This window comes from Epargyreus clarus, unplaced genomic scaffold (assembly GCF_041222505.1).
Source record: "Epargyreus clarus isolate Ecla_fem2 unplaced genomic scaffold, WU_Ecla_fem_2.2 ptg000015l, whole genome shotgun sequence".
NCBI lineage: Eukaryota > Metazoa > Arthropoda > Insecta > Lepidoptera > Hesperiidae > Epargyreus > Epargyreus clarus.
Genome location: NW_027332223.1, coordinates 1,123,250 through 1,142,077, shown reverse-complemented (window position 1 = coordinate 1,142,077; position 18,828 = coordinate 1,123,250). Strand labels below are relative to the sequence as shown.

General features: G+C 35.5%; 4 protein-coding genes and 1 long non-coding RNA gene across 5 annotated transcripts; 3 read left to right on the top strand and 2 right to left on the bottom strand.

Moving 5' to 3' along the window:
- The first annotated feature begins 563 nt into the window (after positions 1-563).
- EMC5 (ER membrane protein complex subunit 5) lies at positions 564-2,116 on the top strand. Its single transcript, XM_073080485.1, has 3 exons — positions 564-780; positions 866-918; positions 1,772-2,116. The coding sequence occupies exons 1-3, from the start codon at positions 702-704 to the stop codon at positions 1,991-1,993; spliced, it is 354 nt and encodes a 117-aa protein (XP_072936586.1). The 5' UTR covers positions 564-701; the 3' UTR covers positions 1,994-2,116.
- Positions 2,117-2,613: 497 nt separating this feature from the next.
- On the bottom strand, positions 2,614-3,807 carry Gar1 (Gar1 ribonucleoprotein). The gene has a single exon (XM_073080184.1). The coding sequence runs from the start codon at positions 3,699-3,701 to the stop codon at positions 3,042-3,044; it is 660 nt and encodes a 219-aa protein (XP_072936285.1). The 5' UTR covers positions 3,702-3,807; the 3' UTR covers positions 2,614-3,041.
- Positions 3,808-4,026: 219 nt separating this feature from the next.
- Positions 4,027-11,806, top strand: LOC140747655 (sodium/potassium-transporting ATPase subunit beta-2). Its single transcript, XM_073080183.1, has 7 exons — positions 4,027-4,272; positions 4,716-4,973; positions 5,399-5,579; positions 5,753-5,864; positions 6,649-6,817; positions 9,518-9,684; positions 9,818-11,806. Exons 1-6 carry the CDS (start codon positions 4,140-4,142, stop codon positions 9,619-9,621), a joined length of 957 nt encoding a protein of 318 aa, XP_072936284.1. The 5' UTR covers positions 4,027-4,139; the 3' UTR covers positions 9,622-9,684; positions 9,818-11,806.
- LOC140747657 (uncharacterized) lies at positions 7,544-9,423 on the bottom strand. Its single transcript, XR_012102891.1, has 2 exons — positions 9,304-9,423; positions 7,544-7,868 (listed from the first exon to the last, which is right to left on the bottom strand). It is a non-coding gene; the product is annotated as an uncharacterized LOC140747657 (long non-coding RNA).
- LOC140747654 (uncharacterized) lies at positions 7,563-9,186 on the top strand. Its single transcript, XM_073080182.1, has 2 exons — positions 7,563-8,045; positions 8,239-9,186. Exons 1-2 carry the CDS (start codon positions 7,563-7,565, stop codon positions 9,169-9,171), a joined length of 1,416 nt encoding a protein of 471 aa, XP_072936283.1. The 3' UTR covers positions 9,172-9,186.
- Positions 11,807-18,828: the final 7,022 nt, after the last annotated feature.

The window sequence follows — 18,828 nt, the reverse complement described above, 5'->3', positions numbered from 1 at the left end:
CGGTGACTATTTCTTCGCCTAAATAAAAATTTCATGAAAATTAAATTAAACTGTATTATGCTGTTTTTAATACGATTTTATATTTTTTCGGAAGAGTCGGTAGCCTATAGTCTGATTCATAATTAGGTGTCCAAAATGTAAACAAAGAAATGTCACTGTCAAAATGAACAAGACACAAAAACATTTAACAAATTTAACGAAAAATGAAAACTTTAACAACTATACACAATTTAACAAACGTGCTATAAAAACTAGAAAACATTGAGTTTGATCACAATCACGAAAATGAATAATATCAGCTACGAAACTTTAAAACTTTGGAACGAAATTGAGTTAATATAAATATTGGAAAATGTGAATTGTTTTTAATTTATTTAGATTATTATTTTAATATCGTTGTATTAATTTAATATTGTCAAAAATAAGAAACTACCATTTGAAACATATTTTCTTGGTAGGTCAACACCTTTGTTTACGTTTTGGACACCTAATTATGAATCGGACTATACATAGGTTCAATACTCTTTGGTCAGTAGCACCGATACTCTTGATGACATTGACAAATGACAATTTGACGTATGTCATGAAATGTAGAATTGTAAATTGATGTGCAAGTAATTCAGTTCATTATTTCCATTAATAATTATAATACAATAATTTAAAGTAATACATATTTGCTATAACAGAACAAGATACAAAAAATGGCATCTTCATTCAATAAATTTATACTCACTGTGGGTTTCTTATCCCTATTCCATTCTGCTTTTTCTGCCGCACAACGTATGTACTAATTTGTTTCTATATTTTCTGTTCAATGATTTACTATTATCCTTCAATATTATGAGGAATTATATGGTGTTTTCAGATCGATCGTATCTTAGAATAACTTCGGAGGAATTTACTACATTACCATTAGATGTAAGTACCTACCTTCTTTCATACCTTTTTCGTGGGTGCTTTAGATACAAATATTTAAATGTGTAACATAATATCTAGATTCATCTATGACCTATGTGGCTGAACAGATGTGTGCATCAAACCTGGAATCCTGGGATTAATTGGTGTTGTGTTTGTGTGCTATACTACAGTATAAGTTGTCGTCACTCATTCTTTTTAACTTTACCCAAACTTTTGTGTTCATATATAAATTGGGTTATTACATTATTTTATTGACAGGATGAATGGTAATGGTTCCAATTAAGTCCTTGGGAAGGTATCGTATTTGATCTGAGTTGGTTATAGATGTCCATAGGCAGCTTTAATATTGAATAATATGTGTGTATGTAAGAAAGGACCAATACTTCTCATAACTGCAGAGACGGTTATTGAAAATAAATGTAATCTATGTGCCATTATCTCATATGTAAATTGTGAATATGCACTCTTTAGATTACCATTAAAAAACCACACAGACTATTTCAAACCTATGTAGTTTTTATTTACTTATTATTATGTTACACTAACAAAGTATACACCAACAATTGGTAAGATACACAAAAGGAAATAAAACACAGGTACAAGTGCTACCTCAATTATAGGTGCAAACTGCAATGCAAATAATAGAACAACATAAAATAGTATACAAATTAAAATGGAAAGAATTGAATAAAATTATAATATATTAAAATATAAATTAATGAAATAATTGTAAAATGTTAACTGTTTAATTACTCATAACAATTATAAATTACATGTTTATTGTTATTATAAAAAAATATATTATTATAATGGTTTTGCAAAATTGTACTGAAAAAGCAATTCTCATTTTCAGATAGTCATCCAGGCTGTTGTAAGCTTATTCACAGTAATGTGGGGAGTCCTCAATGTTGCCGGTAAACTGAGGGAGATTCCCGCAGCAGCAGAACTTAATACAATAAACTGGGAGACCCAGAAGAACATCCAGTCGTTCTACATCTTCAACCATAGAGGAAAGGCTTTCTCTGACACCTATGTACCTTCTGCGGGCAAAGGAGATCTAGAAAATTTAGAATAATTATAAGGAATAATTTTAGGATTAAATTTATTATCTGTATAGTTTTTCAGTGAAACTATATATTTACAAAGTTACATAGATAATAAATGTGAAGTAATTTATTATAATAAACAGGTATAAGGATTGATAAGTGTTTCAAATTCCCCCCATTAGCATTCTTAGTTAGTTGATTGAAAAATGTGATATCAGATTATTATGGAATGATACACTACAAGTCACAGATGCTTTATCTTAATCATTTAGAGCAAATTTATTTTATTTTTATTATAAATGGTTTTTTTTCTAAGATTAAAGTTCCATAGGAGCGTGCTGTCCTAGTGGTAGTAGTAATTAACAAATTATGTATAAAAAAAGGGCTCAACTTGGAAGCTTATTGCTAAAGTGTTTTCTCTCTTCAATGAATTGTAGCCTTATTGGTAACTTGTAGTGGCAACTGTATCCTTCCATCCAAATGCAAGAATTGGACAAAAGAAATAGGTGTCGGTGGCCTTCACAGTCAAACATTTCTGGTTATACCAACTTTAAACAAAGTCCCTCAACTCAACCTTTTATTTAATTATTGTGGTGAATTGAGTGACTGACACTACAGGTATGTAGGAGTATTGAAATAAAACAATACATTTATTGAAACTTATGTATTAAAATCTTATTTCCAAGTCAATTTACGTTTGTAAATTATACATTTTGTTTCACTTAAGCTAATAAAAGTAATATTAATATAGGTCTCGTTCCTTCATACATTTAACAGTAAAGATTCCATGAAAATTGAGACTTTATATGACATTATTTATACATATATTATTTTAAATTTACCACACAGCTGCTGTGTCTTATTTTTATTTAACAAAAATGTTTACAGAATATTAAGAACTGTTTCTGAACTTGTTTATGTTGTTTATATTTATGAAAATATATGCCCAATATTTCACATATAATTATGTGGAAATAACATTCACTTCTGGAATATGAAGAGCTTAATTATTCTAATCACCTTAATCACTCAATGTTAAAATGTCTTCGAAAGTCAGTTTACACTAGGAGGTCTATATTATCTTCCGCCACGACCACCTCTGAAGCCACCACCTCCACGTCCGAAGCCGCCGCCGCCGCCACCTCTGCCAAAGCCACCACCACCCCTACCAAAGCCGCCGCCGCCTCTTCCGCCACCACGGCCAAAACCTCCGCCTCCGCCTCTGTTAAATCCACCGCCTCGCCCGCCGCGGCCTCCGCCGCCGCCGCCGCCGCCGCGACCACCCCTGCCGCCTCCCCGACCGCGGCCGCGCTTAGCCCCTGGCTGCGATATGAACCTTTCCAAAGGCAACAATTTCGCTGGGTCGATGAAGAACTGTTGACCCTCCTTGAAACTCTTCGCCTTTATATTCTCTCCCAACTTCACTGATACGAAGTAGTCGCGGAGGTTACCGAAAATTTCGTCGATTTTGCCGATCTGTTCCTTATTTTCGAGATAAATCGGCGCGTTGAAGTAAGGCACGTCCTTAATGTCCACCTTACAGACGAGATCGTCTTGGACGGTCCAGCCGTAGTGTCCTAGAGGGATGACCGATTCAGGAGGCCCAGCTTCCTGATATCGGTACCCTCCGCCGCCGCCGCCGCCACGCCCGCCTCTTCCGCCACCGAACCCACCACGTCCTCGTCCACCGCCAAAACCACGACCGCCACCGCCGCCTCCTCTTCCGCGGAACGACATTTTATAGATAAATCAAAATAAATACGGTATACAACAGTTGTACAACATAACCTCTCCTCACCACACGCTTTTTTGACAGTTGTCGTCTATCGTGTTAATATTATTTTAAAATGTTACCAGGTGATCCAGATATTATATGCCATTTGAAAATAATGGTAGCAAAATTACGTTAAAATAAATAATTTATTCAACAAAATCTTTGCAAAACGTAAGTTATATAAGATAATGGAAAATAAAAAACACAGTAATCATGTAAATTGACATTCTGTGGTCAGAAAAAACATAGACAATAACGGTGGCTGTGAAAATAAGCTGTCAAATTGTCAACACTCAAAAAACGCCTTGGGTAGGCGGGGTAGTTTCAGTCGGTTTATTTTTTAGTTTATGAACTTCTTCTGTATTTAGAGTCATCTTTATCGATTGTAATAAAAGGAAGCAATGGTGAATTCTAAATTGGAGGAATTTTCAAAAGGCACTAAGGCCTCGAGGCGAATTGCCCCGCAAAAATTTTCAGATTTCTTGTATGACGATGAAACTGGAGAGGTATTGGGGCGAACGCCTGAACGTTGGGGTCAGTAACTTGTCTTTTATAGTTTAATATACAAAGAATTCAAGGAACTTTACTTTATCTAGACACAATTAAGTTTTATGTATTTGCATTGCTATACAAGATAGGGCGTGGCTTTGTTATTTTTTAATACATTCAATTTTATATATAAAAACAGGATCTTTGGTTGCTTGACCCATTATTATTTAGGGTCCGTGTAAAGCCTAAACTTCAATGGGTTACTGATTAATGAAACTCATATGGGAATATGCATATTAGTTTAAGTTTGATGTTCACACAAATCAAAAGAATTTAATAACAAAATATTGACTCATACAAATGTTTATTTTCTTTGTTGTTTTTGTGTTTATTTTATGTAAGTAAGATTTAACACTATAGATTTTTTTCTCAACTAGTCTGTTGTCATAGTATACACCTTTATTTAAATATATTAAACTTATTTACAGGGAAGCTCCTAATCTATCTCGTGATATTCTGGAGCGTTGTTGTAGCATTCTTCTTCATTTGCCTTACCACATTCCTCCAACACTTCATAAACCCCCGAGTGCCGAGGTTGCAACAGGAATACAGCCTCATTGGTACCAGTCCAGGCTTGGGCTTCCGTCCCCTGCCACCAGATGTACGTAGCACCCTCATATGGTACAAGGGAACTGGATACGACAGCTACAAGTACTGGGAGGATCAGTTAATTGATTTTCTTTCTGGTAAGTTCTTTTATCAGGTTTTTAATCTTTGTTTTTCTAGTTGCTATATCAATGCTGGTACAACAGTATAACAAATGTATAAGTTGGAAACTAATAAACAATTTGTATCAGACTTAAATTACTACTTGAAATTATATTTAATAATAAAGAAATAACATTTCTCACTATACCCAATTATGCTTTTAACATGACAAGATTTAATCATCTGTTTATAGTCCTCATTGTATTGCTGTATAACTGCAAAATGTATTTGATGATTCATATTATTGAATATGTTGCGCTGACTACAATTAATCTTCATATTTGAGGCCTATGTCCTGTAATGGATAAGGGGACCCTTTAGAAGAAGTTTATTAATGGATAACATGTTATTGGCAACTATTAGATTAGTAAGATAACCCTTTTTGTTTTAATTTTTATTCCAGTGTATAAAAAGAAGGGTCAGACTGCTGGTGCTGGTCAGAATATCTTCAACTGCGATTTCAAGAACCTGCCGCCTCCAGGCAAGGTGTGTGATGTAGACATTCGAGGATGGGAGCCATGCATCGAAGAGAACCATTTCTCCTTTCATAAGTCATCACCATGCATTTTCCTAAAGCTAAACAGGTATGTCTGTGTGATTCAAAAAATCAAATTTCGAAATACTGACAGTATTAGAATTGAATCCCTTTTTAATAAAAAAATGAATGTTTATGTGATTCAAAAAATAAAATTTTAATGCTGACAGTATTAGAATTCCCTTATTAATAAAAATGTGTTTGAATGTTTTTTTTTTGCAGAATTTATGGCTGGCGCCCAGAGTACTATAACGAAACGAATAATTTACCCCAAGAAATGCCTGTAGATCTTCAAACACATATTAGGAATATTACAGGATACAACAGAGACTATGTGAGTGAGAATGTTAAACAGAACATTTATCTAGTACTATCTCATTAAGCACAGATTTACTATCAGAATTAAAAAAAAAAGACTATTTTTATTCTCATGGATAGTTATAAGCGCAACCACACCAAGTCATGTACTGTAATATATAAACATGGAATATATTAAACTTAGTATTTAGAGTTTTGCATGGCATTTCATCAGTTGGAGCCATTTAATTACAATCTCTAACACTACATCTTTCTGTGGATTTCATAATAGTCATACTAGGAACCTGACATGCAGATCACTAGCAGATTATTGTGATATTAATAAATTATGAAGGTGGTAGAACCCTTTGTGGTTCGACTCCGACGGCACCACCACCACACCTATTTCTACCTAATATCAGCAGTGTTAGGTGCTGCTGTGCTTCGGTTTGAAGGGTGTGGTAAGGGAGACAGACTTTTCCAATGCGTTCCACTTTAGTTCTCAGGGGTAGCGGCACATTGTGGCCGACCTCAGGTAGGAATATCTAATCCTATCTGGGGTTGATTACAGATGTCCATGGGCGGCAGTATCCACTTACCATCAGATGGAATGTATGCTTGTCTGCTACTCCTATATTATAAAAATATATATGCATAGCCAAGTAAGGCATACCCTCTGTAAAACTGACTATTTAATGAGGCCTAGCAATAGCTGAAGTGTAGCCAATAGTGTAGAAAGTATTATTTGATGTATTGGTATACCCTGATCAATGATTGTGGGTTTCTAGACAGTGCTTATAAAAATATATACTTTTTTCCAGGCGAATATGGTGTGGGTGTCATGTCATGGCGAGACTCCGGCTGATAAAGAGAACATTGGTCCCATCAAGTACTTACCATACCCAGGTTTCCCCGGCTACTTCTACCCATATAATAATGCTGAAGGCTATCTCAGTCCCTTAGTGGCAGTGCATTTGCAGAGACCTAGGAGTGAGTATTTTTAAATTTATTTTGTTATAATAAGAATTATTGATTATAATTAAGTGCCATAACTTAGTGCCATAATTATTTTTGTGGAGAAATCATTTATTCGCCTATTTCACACAAAAGATCCTATTTAAAACGTACGTACATTGATCTAAGTATGGAAGAAATCTGCAATTTTATTGCAGAGAGAACTCTGGCCAAGGTAGATTTTTTTGAAATTTTGTTTGGCCATAATATTTACCATACAATAAAGATTAATCCTTTGTAAGGCAAGCAATGCTTCCCTAGCAAGATTTTATCCTAATATGGATTGTTTAAGATGGAATATATAGTGACCGGCATGAGTCGTGAGCACAACTGACAGCTGCGCAGTAGTTAATGTTTCGGTCTCTTTGGCGGAATGAAGAAGCCATGCGGGCGGGGCGGGGTGCCGAGCTGCACGCGATTGGTTCCTCAGTCAATGCACATCGTCTATTGGAGGCTCGCGTGTCATTCGGCTACTGTACACTTTCGTGCAAATTTAGCGACTTACGTTTTGGATTTTAAAATAGTAGTTTATTTTTGTTATTTCGTATTTGTTAAGTGTTTTTGTTTTAATGTAGTTTATTTTTATTATCTCGGTGTATAAAAGTGTTGTGTTTTTTAAATTTTTGGTTTTAGAGTATTTGTTTTAAGTTTATAAAATTCTCGTTTTATAAAATTATTGTTTTTAAATTTTTGGTTTTATAAAAATTTTTGGTTTTAAAAAATGCCGAGGGTAAAAAATACCGTTTTAAATAGACAGGCAAGGCAAATGGTCTATTCTGTTTATTGCTTCATAAAGAACAACGCCGAGTTAGGGATTGACAAAAGTATGCTGGAAATTTATAAACAAACAGCGGAGGCGACCAACACCTCAGTAGCAACTGTACGGCGGATCGTTAAAGAAGCCAATAGTTCAGAATTTCTGGTCGTATTCAGAACACCAGGAAAGAAAAGACCAAGAGAACACCCTGTCACAGATGTGGATAGTTTTGACCAGGGGGTTATTAAAAGGTGTATTCAAAACTACCACCTCACCAATAAAGAAATGCCCACCATTGAAAAACTACGACAAAAGTTGCGGGCAGATATAAATTTTCAAGGGTCTGAGCGCAGTCTTCGCCGTATAATAAAAATGTTGGGTTTCAAGTGGAGAAAAACCGAGAATAACCGGAAAATTTTGATCGAACAATCCCATATTCGCTTCCAGGTATATATAATGTTCATATTTCATATTTTTAGATAATATTCATCTTAATTTTTTAAGTCACGTGGTGTTGCTTTTAAAGCTTTAATAATCGTAAATCTTAGATCTTGCTAAGATAAACTAAATCGTAAAAGTAAATATTATTCACTTCATTTGGATTAATAAAATACTTATCTAGAAACTTATCTTGTTCCAGCGAATAACATATTTGCAAAAAATGCAAAAATTCCGAGAAGAGGGAAGAACAATTATTTATACGGATGAATCATACGTAGATTCGTCCCATTCATCGTCTCAGGCATGGTCAGATGGCACAACAAAAGGCCTAAAAAAGCCTATATCAAAAGGGCAACGAATCGTGATTGTCCACGCAGGAACTGAGACAGGTTTTGTGCCAAATGCCCTGCTCACATTTAAAGCAGGTACTAAGTCGGGGGACTACCACGACAACATGAACTATGACAATTATGAAAAATGGCTTCGCACGCAGTTAATCCCAAACATTCCTCCTAAATCTGTTTTGGTAGTAGATAATGCATCCTACCACAACAAACAGTATGACCCTGCACCAAGTTCAAATGCCAGGAAGTCTGAGATGCTGGGATGGTTAAGGGAAAAAGGGATTCAACACGAAGAAAGAATGCTGAAGCCCCAACTACATCATTTAATAAAAATTAATAAAGATCAATACAAGAAATTTAATATTGATAAGATTATGGCTGAACACGGCCACGATGTGATACGATTACCTCCATACCACCCAGACCTCAATCCCATTGAGATGGCATGGGCTGCAATAAAAGGCTATGTCGGCAGTAAGAATGTGACCTGGAACGTTAGCCACGTAACGGGTCTTGTTAAGGAAAAAGTAAATTTAATGGGAGCTAATGAATGGACAAAATTATGTCAAAAAGTAAAGGAAAATGAGAAGGAATATATAAAAAGCGATCACATAGTGGATGCAATGACAGAAGAATTTATAATTCACGTTGGTGACGATGACTCCGAGACCAATTCGGAGGATGAGGACAGTGACGATGTTGAGGAGATTAATGAGCCAGTGGCCTCTACCAGCACCAACGCAGCGTCTAGTTTTATGGAAGGCATATTACCTATTCCCTCAGATTGAGGCGATTTAAATTTGAAAAATAAAGAAAAACAGTTATACTCAGATTATATTGTTTTATTGAGTTGAGATTATTATATTTTATTCACGAAGGCCTACAACACTACTCTATCAAAGTAAAATTTCAAGTACCACTAATATTTTAATTAGTTTGTATAAATATACCTATCAATCATTTTGGTAAAAAACGGTACTGAATAAATTTGGCCAAAAGTGTACATGCGCGAGCTTACCCCCACTACTGCCCACCTGTGCTCACGACTCGTGCCGAGTATTATACTTGTCGGTTACTTCCATTAAGATTATTTAAAAAAATCTGTGTAACTAAATACAAACTTATTCTTTCCAGCTGGTATAGTGATAAACATAGAGTGTCGCGCGTGGGCCAAGAACATAAAATACGACAGACGCGAGCGCCTGGGAGTCGTACATTTCGAGCTTATGATAGAGTAAACCGACTATACTGATAGTCTTTCCAGTTAAGTAAATGGTCTTTTCAGTAGACCATTAATATTTCAAATTCAAATTCAAATTCAAATCTCATTTATTCAAAATTGATTCATATAGAATACTTTTTGAAAGTCAACAAACTACCACCGCTTCGGAAGGTATTTCGCTATGGAGAAGAAGCGGCGCAAGAAGCAGATTTGTACCCAATAACTGCAGAGCATTCCAGGTTAATCTATAGGGATAGTGGTGCAGCTGTGGCCGACCTCAGATAGGAATATAATACTATCTGGGGTTGATTACAGATGTCCATGGGCGGCAGTAGCCACTTACCACTGTTGTGTGATGTGGATATGTTTCCAGCAGTCTACTGAAAAGATCAGATGCTCTTTAGTACATTTATGATCTGCTTATGATTTAGTTTGGATGATTGTGGTTGCTTGTTTTTTGTATTTTTGTATTTGACGGTCTACTGGAAAGACCTTAACATTAAATGACCGTTTACGAGTGTGACAAAGAATCTGACGGAATCTCATATACAATTTTTTATACAAATGAGTAGAAAGCAATAAGAAATAGTGGTACTAATAATATTTTTATAATGTAAACAGTAGTTTTAGGATCAAGTAAACATGCATTTGAGTAGGAATATCTTGTAGAAAATAGGTTAACTTTTTTGATATATGTTTATGACATTGCGATTGTCTTCGAATATTTTTCAATTTTCATTCAAGTTAATCACACAAATATTCGCATGGTATGTATTTATATGAATTTTATGTGAATTATATTCATTTTTGAAATAATCCTTAAAAATATTTAAACAAATCAGGAATCTTCTAAGCACTGATACTTAAGTTGCTATGACGTCCGTCCAAAACAATTTTGTATGTCCATTTTATATATATACATTTTATTTTTAGTAGTTTTAGTGCCCACCGTAGTATGTAAGACTATTTTTTATGTACATTCCTATCGCATATTATTTTTTACCAAATGTCTTAACGTACGATATATGTCCTTTTTAATGGCAACACTGATCCTTTTTAAGCAAATCTAAAAGAGAGTTAAACATTAATATTAATCATACAGTAAGAATCTCCTTATTACAAATTGAATCTCATGATCAGAAGTGGCTCTGGTGTCATTGCAAGCCAATATGGTAGCTACGTATTTATAATTCGATTCAATAATCGATTTATGATACACATTAAAATTGAAAATGACGGCTTTTCTTTGTTTTTCGCTCACACATTATGGAGAACGAACGAGAGATCAATAGGAGTGCCGCATTTTTGATTATAATATTCGTTGATACAAGTTTTATATTTTGTTTCTGTAAATATAACATTTTATGATAGCTACATAATAATTATAACATTAATGACAAGACAATGAAGTAAATGGATATCTGTGAATTTTTTATAATTATATTTTTTACTAGCAATGATATTTTTGTCCTCTAGGTGTTTTATGATGATTATAAAGTTTATGGTTTTTTATGTACTTGTTTAGATAAAACAGAAACTGAAACTATAAAGATGTAACATGACTGATAGTTTGCACAATACACATTTTTAATTAGGTCGAAACATGTGACGTCTATGACAGTTTATAATCGTAACAAAAATAAATCACAAAATAATAAATGAATAATATTCAAGAATGTGAATTCGAAATTCAATCATTTTCAGCTAAATTTTATGAATGTGTATGGTTGATTCAGTTTGAAAGACAGGATACTTTTGCATCCGATAGGTGAAGGTGTTGTCGAGATATTTTTTTGGTGGAAGACAACATTCGCCCCAGTCCATTAGATTAAATATTAAGACTGACTTATAGTTTGCGTATTGTACAATAAGACTTTAAGACAATATTTCTATTATTTTAATCCATTTTATATTTTATGTTTTTTTAATTATTTTGTCACGTACATTCCGAATTGCGTGCTCGTAATATAATGTATCCGTCCAGTAAACATTGTCATAAAATAATATTGATGTATAGTTTTTATTATTTTTTATCTATTTTATATTGTATCTTTTATTTTTTTCTAATTATTTTATTAATTACATTCCGAAGAAATGCGAATCTATCCGTCCAGGAAACATGTCATAAATATTAATGTATAGATATTTAAGTTAAAGTGTGCCTCGAATACTTATTTTTAATAAACGAGTAGATTGTGTAACACGCTTTTTATTTTCATCAACCGACAACAATAAATTGAGAGATAATTTTGTGTAACTATGAGTACAATTGGATGTTACCCTGCATTGGATGTTACCATAACAATTAATCTTTTTATAAATTTACACATACAGTGCATCTGTGAACGACCTTACGAAAGACCTCTAATCCTATCTGAGATGATCCTATTGAGTGGCAATGGTTACTCAACATTAGATGGACAGCACAATTGTTTGCTGTTTTGATAATAAAATGTTATGTGCAATGATCTATAAGTTTTCAATCTGAGAAATTATTTACCACATGCTTTAACAGCTTCTCATGTGATCCTTGATGCCTAGAAGTTGTGTGAAGAAAGATTTCAAAGATGAGTTGTCTACTAATCCGCACTTGGCCAGCGCGGTGGGCCTAAATCTTTCTCGTTCTGAGAGACATGTGGTCAGTAGTCAAAGGCTACAGATAGGCAGACAGGAGGTATAAGGAGTAACTTAGATTACTTTTATTTTTGCAAATTATTACATATAAATAATTATCTGGTATTAATTTGTGGTTGTGTAAAAATAATTCCAGTGTAAAATTAACCGCTTTATGTTTTCCACGTTTCCGTTAATTGATGACTAAGTAAAGTACCATAATACTGTAATTATCTCGTGACAACGATATTAACATTTTTAATGAGAAAAATGACGTCATATTGTATTACGGAAACTGATTACATAATTCTATGTATGTAATAGGTATGTTTTAAAGACACAACTTCATAGTTTTAAACCTACCTTGTTGTGGAATTGTGTGTATAGTAAGGCAGATATTACAATGATTTAAACTAAGAATATTTGCTTCCGCTTAGCTAGCTATTTTGACCATCCTTTTATAAAATGAGTTGTGCCGCTTGCTGTACTGATATTGACGATGAGGAGTATCTGCAGTGTGCCACTAAAAGATGTAACAAAATGTATCATCTACTTTGTATTGGAGGGGGAGTCAATTCTTGCTGTGAGTCTTGGATATGCCCCGAATGCCGCCGCGTGGCAAAAAAGGGAGGGGATATAGATCTAACTCCTGTGAGCTCTTCTAAGAAATCCCGCCATGCCAATGTCACATTTCGAAAAAAACTGCCGTCGCACATCGATGGAGGGCAACAGAAGAATTACGACGAGAAAGATATACAAGTCGAGATGCAAAATTTAATCCGAGAAATCCTATCTTTGAAACAACTGCTTGAACACTCAGTCAAAATGATTCAGTCTAATGAGGTAAAAATGAATAATTACGTAGCTCAAATTGATTTGCTGCACAACAAACTTTCTCAATACGAAGAGGCTAATGCAGCAATTACGGCTGAGCTTAAGCACTGTGTTTCCAAGGTGGAGTCACTTAGTGGAAAAATAGAAAGGACCGAAAATACCGACACGACAGTTGAAATCCCACCGAAAGAAATTGCTTATTCTCCTACCCAGCAATTATCTAAACCTAATCAAAAAGATAAGCTCAAAATAATTAAAGCACCTGCCCCCGCTAAGAGTCTCCTTCGTAACAAACCTTCTCCAACTTCTACCAAAGCACTCCCGGAACCTGAATGTGTGACAATAAACACCATTATCAGTGCTGAGGAAGAGGCGCCATTGCAAAAGGAGGTACAATGGACCGAAGTTAAGAGAAAGAACCGAAGGCCAAAATCTATATGCGGCACTGCTGGTCCAGCAGTAACATCCCTAAAGGCAGTAGAGCTTCGCAAACACCTTCATTTGTGGAACATGGAGTCTGACATTGAGGAGATCAGAGCATATCTACGTCAACTCTGTCCTAGCGGAACGTGCACTGTTGAAGAACTAAAGCCTAAGGGCAATTATAAGTCTTATAAGATTGGTGTACCGGTAGCCCACTACGAGACCTGTTTTTCAGTCAATGTTTGGCCAGTGAATGCTAGAATAAAAGCATGGGTTACATTCAAGAAGACCGAAAATCTGCGGACATTGCAAGAGAATAAGCAGCCCTTTCGTGTGCTCCCACAGACTCAATAGAATATATACTTCTGGGTTTAACGTACTCTATCAAAATGTTCGGGGACTTAAAACAAAACTACAGTTGTGGCGTAATCACCTAGCGACAACAGAACATGACTTGGTTGCTGCCACAGAAACGTTTCTAGATGACTCAGTTGGTGATCCAGAATTGACAGTTGGAAAGTGGTCGGTACTACGACGTGACCGACGTACTCCTTGTGGCGGCGTTCTACTCGCAGCACGTGAGAACATTGTTATGCGCAGACGCCGAGACCTTGAAACAGAGATTGGTGAAGATTTATGGGCAAGTTTCACACTACACGGTCGTGCTTATCACGTTTGCGTGGTTTATATCAAGCCCAGCGCGACAGATGATGATTATATGCAGTGGTTTAGTTCAGTGGAAAATATAGAATCAAAATTGAATGGTGAAGTAATTGTTTTAGGAGACATTAATTTAAATAGTGCATCTCTAAGTATAAATAATTATTATTGTTATTTATTATCTCTTTGTAATTTATCTGAGAAGAATTTTGTTACTAACCTTTATGGAGGTAAGCTTGATATAGTTTTAGTCCGCGACAGTACAAATATACGAGAAGTGGTGGTTACTGGCATCGATGGTATTGTTCCTATCGATACATATCATCCTGCCTTGGATGTTAGTGTCACAGTCGAGGTGGCTCGTAATGCGGAAGTTATCCCACCTAGTAATATAAATTCAGCCAAAGACTGGAATTTTAATAAATGTGATTATGAGAAACTGTATTGTTTGTTCTCCAGTGTTTCGTGGGAGAAAGTCCTTCAAAATGACCATCCATATAACGCAGTTCAAAGTTTCTATAACATCTTATATCACATGTTTGATGTCTGTATGCCTAAGAAACGCCGCGGGAAAAATAATGAACAACGCTATCCGGTCTGGTTTACACAGGACATCATATTAGATGTAAAGCGCAAACTTAAGTTACACGCAGCCTGGAAACGCAATAAATCCCCTGAAAATTACCACCTTTTCAAGGTGCTCAGAGCTTCTTTAAAGCACAGAGCTACTTTAGCTTATAATGACCACCTGAAGAAAATTGAAAATAATATATACAGGAACCCCCGGGAATTTTGGCAGTATATTTCTTCCTTGCGATCCAGGGGAGGTTTCGAACCAGTAGTTACTTATCAGGGTAAATATTTTTCAGGAGTGGCGGCAGCCGAAGTCTTTGCGAGATTCTTTGCTAGCGTGTTTTCATCGACTGCACCACATTTAGACCCTATAGCGTGTGGAACTGACGACGTTAGTAAAAATAGTAATTACATTAACATATTTGAGTTCACCCTATCGGACATTTACCACGGCATTGAGAAGCTAAAAGCGAACAGCTCTATCGGACCTGATGGTGTCCCATCTGCTATTTTTAAATATGTCAAAAAGAGTATCTCCAAGCCGCTCTGTCACATTTTTAATGTTTGCCTTAAGACCGGCACATACCCTATGCAATGGAAAACATCTAGAGTTACGCCGATACCGAAAACCTCTAATAAGTCCATGGTTGAAGAATATCGTCCTATTGCCATCCTGTCGTCGCCGGCTAAGATATTTGAGAATGTCTTGCATAAACACATCTTCTTACAAGTCGATAAATATCTCTCAAATGAGCAGCACGGATTTAGAGCTAAACGTTCAGTTGACACCAATCTTCTGACCCTGACAAACTACATCTCTACAAAGCTTGATCGGGGTCGGCAGGTCGACGTTCTCTATTTCGACTTTAGGAAGGCATTCGATAGAGTTGACAACGATATCTTGCTAGCGAAACTCAGTGCAATAGGAATTGCTCCTGGCCTGCTGAAACTGTTAGCTGATTATTTACGTGATCGACAGCAGTATGTTAGGTTAGGTATTTACGAGTCTTCCCCCTACCACACGCGTTCAGGAGTAAGTCAAGGCTCGGTATTGGGACCTTTACTGTTTCTTATTATGATAAACGACCTTCCGGCGGTTCTTAGGCATGCAGAATGTCTTCTCTACGCTGACGACCTCAAACTATATGCTCAGATACAGTCAGAAACGGACTGCCTAAAACTCCAGGAGGATATTCGTGCGGTATATGAGTGGAGTATCATAAACAAAATGGAGTTTAATTTATCTAAATGCTATGTCATGAGTTTTGGTCGAGCGCGGCATCCGGTCATCTTTGACTACAAAATCGGCAATACCACCATGCCCAGGACCATAATAATGAAGGATCTGGGTGTCACATTCGACCAAAAGTTTACTTTTCATGAACACATTAAGGCCATAGCCAAGGAATCCTTCCGACAGTTGGGATTCGTCCTCAGGAACTCCCGCAGTTTCAAGACGGAACGTGTTGTGAGACTTCTATATAACACACTAGTCCGAACCAAACTGGAGGCCAGCTCATGTGCTTGGAATCCTCATGAGCCTACTTATGAATTGATACTAGAGAAAGTACAAAAAGCGTTTCTCAGAAGTCTGTACAAGCGCAACTTTGGATATTATCCGCTCATGTATCCTACAGCATACCTTCTAGGATGTCTCAACTTTAATTCCCTTAAGACTAGGAGAGCAAACATACAGTTAATGACTGCGTGCAAAATTTTTCGAGGCTTAATCGATGCGCCAGACCTGCATAACGAGCTAGCCAAATTTTTCACGCCGGATAATTACTATCGAAGCCGGAAACATAAACTACTTGCCGTACCTTCTAGCCACACAGTCGCACATGCCAATTCGCCTATACCTCGTGCCCTCGCTGGTTTGACAAGTCTTCTAAACGCATATCCTGACTTCGATCTATTTGCTGACGGATGGCAGGAAGTTTTAAGTGTGTGCCTTAAGTTTACGGATAAATTCTAACCTCCTACATTCTCAGTTGCTTTTCTGTAAATGTAATGTAATATTAAATTTCGTACTGACATAGTTTATTTAATTATAATTAATAATTAATTATTGTGTTTCTTATTAATTCTTAAATGTTACTATTTTATTTAATTTACTTTCAGCTATTATATAAATGTTTATTCTATTTAATAATGAAGTCTCCTGTATTATGACATTGAATTTGACATGTTAATTAGTGTAATTGATTAATGTATCGTTCTAATTAACAATAAATAAATAAATAAATATAAAGCGTTCCAACCAGGGTTGTTGCTGATGCAGGTTTTTACTAGATCAGCGGATGCTGATGCTGATGCTGATGCTGATTTTTCCAGATTAATATCAGCTGATGCTGATGCTGATGCTGATATTTAAAAATACTAAATAATAAATATATTTTATACTGAGGTATTTGTACGTCCCTTACGAGAATAGTCTTTTTTAACCAACTTCACAAAATGAGGCGGTTTCTCAATTCTACCGTATATATGTATTTTTTATGTTTGTTCGCGGATCACTTCGTCGTTTATGAACCGAACTGGATGATTTTTATTTAGTTGGAAAAAAAAAGATATTTCCAAAGTAATTCCATTATAAGAAAATAAGGGTCTGATGACCAGAGAAATCGAAGGGAACTTTCAAAAATCGTAAGGGCGACTAGTGCATTTGTAAGATTTTTAGTATGTCATCACTAAAAAAAGGTGAAAAAAAAAATTAAAAAATACAATCGACTTCCATGTCACTTACAAAGCAAAAATCAACTGAAACAAATTTTGACTCAGCACATATCTTCGAAGCCGGCGCTCATATTGAACACGCTGTTTACGCCGTTATCCAACGAAATATATTTAGCACCGACTTCAGAACCATGTACCAAAACCAACATCCACTTTAGCTACCCTCCACTCTGCAGTGACACAGAAGTCGGCATTTATTCGTTATTTTTTTTTACAAAAACTACACTGTGTCGTATCTTTGTTCAATAACGAAATATTTGGTCATATTGCACTTTTCACTGGATGTGGCATTATGAATTGAATACATAATTCTGTTATTGATTGATTGAACTATGATCGAAAGTTATTGATGTCTGACCAAATTAAGTTGTCAATACAATCGAATGATTGTTTGATGACAACTTGTGTTTATAAACTTCTGTGATTGGCTAAAACTCCACGTGATTTAAGCTCGGTCCCGCCTTCAACGAACACGTTACAATTTCAATATCAGCATTAAATATCAGCATATTTTGTTGCGGATGCGGATGCTGATGCTGATGTTTAAAAGAAAGCTGATAATCAGCGGATGCTGATGCTGATGCTGATATTCGCAACAACCCTAGTTCCAACTTAATTCTCAGGGGCAGCAATACATCTGCATTCGACCATAAGTCCTATGTGTAGTCAGTAATACATCAAGATGGTAGGCAGTGGCCATTTATCTACATGAATGAAAATTTCAGAATATTTTCATTTACCTAAATGGTAGGCAATCAATATTTTTACCTTACAATTACGAAGAAGGACAAGTGTTAAAAGATACAATTTTGGTCCTTCGAGCCACATAGATCTATGGAAATAAATGGAATTCTTCAATTTTAAGATGATCTTCATTTTCTATACCATACACTGTATTAAAATAAAGTTGGAACAACCTATACTAATAAGTAATGGATCTCGGAGTCTATTATGTCAGTCACGAAGTTGAATGCTTCTATAGATACTTGTGATTCCGATGTCACTAACGATATGTTACACGTAATGCCTATTTCATTGTTATGTCGTTGATTGAATACGTTAAATTGATCGTTTTACACATTGTCAATATTTAATGGATGAATGGATCTACTGTGGAACGTAGTGTTTTTTCGACTATATGTGTGTGTTTCATTCTGTGACTCACTCTACAGCCCAAACGGCTTTACGGATTTTAACATTATGAGGTGTCTTTGGACTAGTATAAGCAAATTGCGGGAGTAACTATTGGCTATATTTGTAAGCATTTGAGTTTTTGTTTTTATAATAATTGTTATTTGTTATTTATTATCGTAGTTAAGCTCTGTTGATTTATTTTGTACAATAATAAGGTTCTCGCTCACAAGCTACAGAGAACACGCAAAAA

Bases quoted from the DNA above. Each gene is read 5' to 3' on its own strand.
- Gar1 (XM_073080184.1), bottom strand. From the start codon at position 3,701: ATGTCGTTCCGCGGAAGAGGAGGCGGCGGTGGCGGTCGTGGTTTTGGC.
- EMC5 (XM_073080485.1), top strand. From the start codon at position 702: ATGGCATCTTCATTCAATAAATTTATACTCACTGTGGGTTTCTTATCC. The intron at 781-865 runs GTATGTACTAAT...TGGTGTTTTCAG, and splicing joins TGCTTTTTCTGCCGCACAAC to ATCGATCGTATCTTAGAATA. The intron at 919-1,771 runs GTAAGTACCTAC...TCTCATTTTCAG, and splicing joins TTACTACATTACCATTAGAT to ATAGTCATCCAGGCTGTTGT.
- LOC140747655 (XM_073080183.1), top strand. From the start codon at position 4,140: ATGGTGAATTCTAAATTGGAGGAATTTTCAAAAGGCACTAAGGCCTCG. The intron at 4,273-4,715 runs GTCAGTAACTTG...ACTTATTTACAG, and splicing joins GCGAACGCCTGAACGTTGGG to GGAAGCTCCTAATCTATCTC. The intron at 6,818-9,517 runs GTGAGTATTTTT...TATTCTTTCCAG, and splicing joins GCATTTGCAGAGACCTAGGA to CTGGTATAGTGATAAACATA.
- LOC140747654 (XM_073080182.1), top strand. From the start codon at position 7,563: ATGCCGAGGGTAAAAAATACCGTTTTAAATAGACAGGCAAGGCAAATG. The intron at 8,046-8,238 runs GTATATATAATG...ATCTTGTTCCAG, and splicing joins AATCCCATATTCGCTTCCAG to CGAATAACATATTTGCAAAA.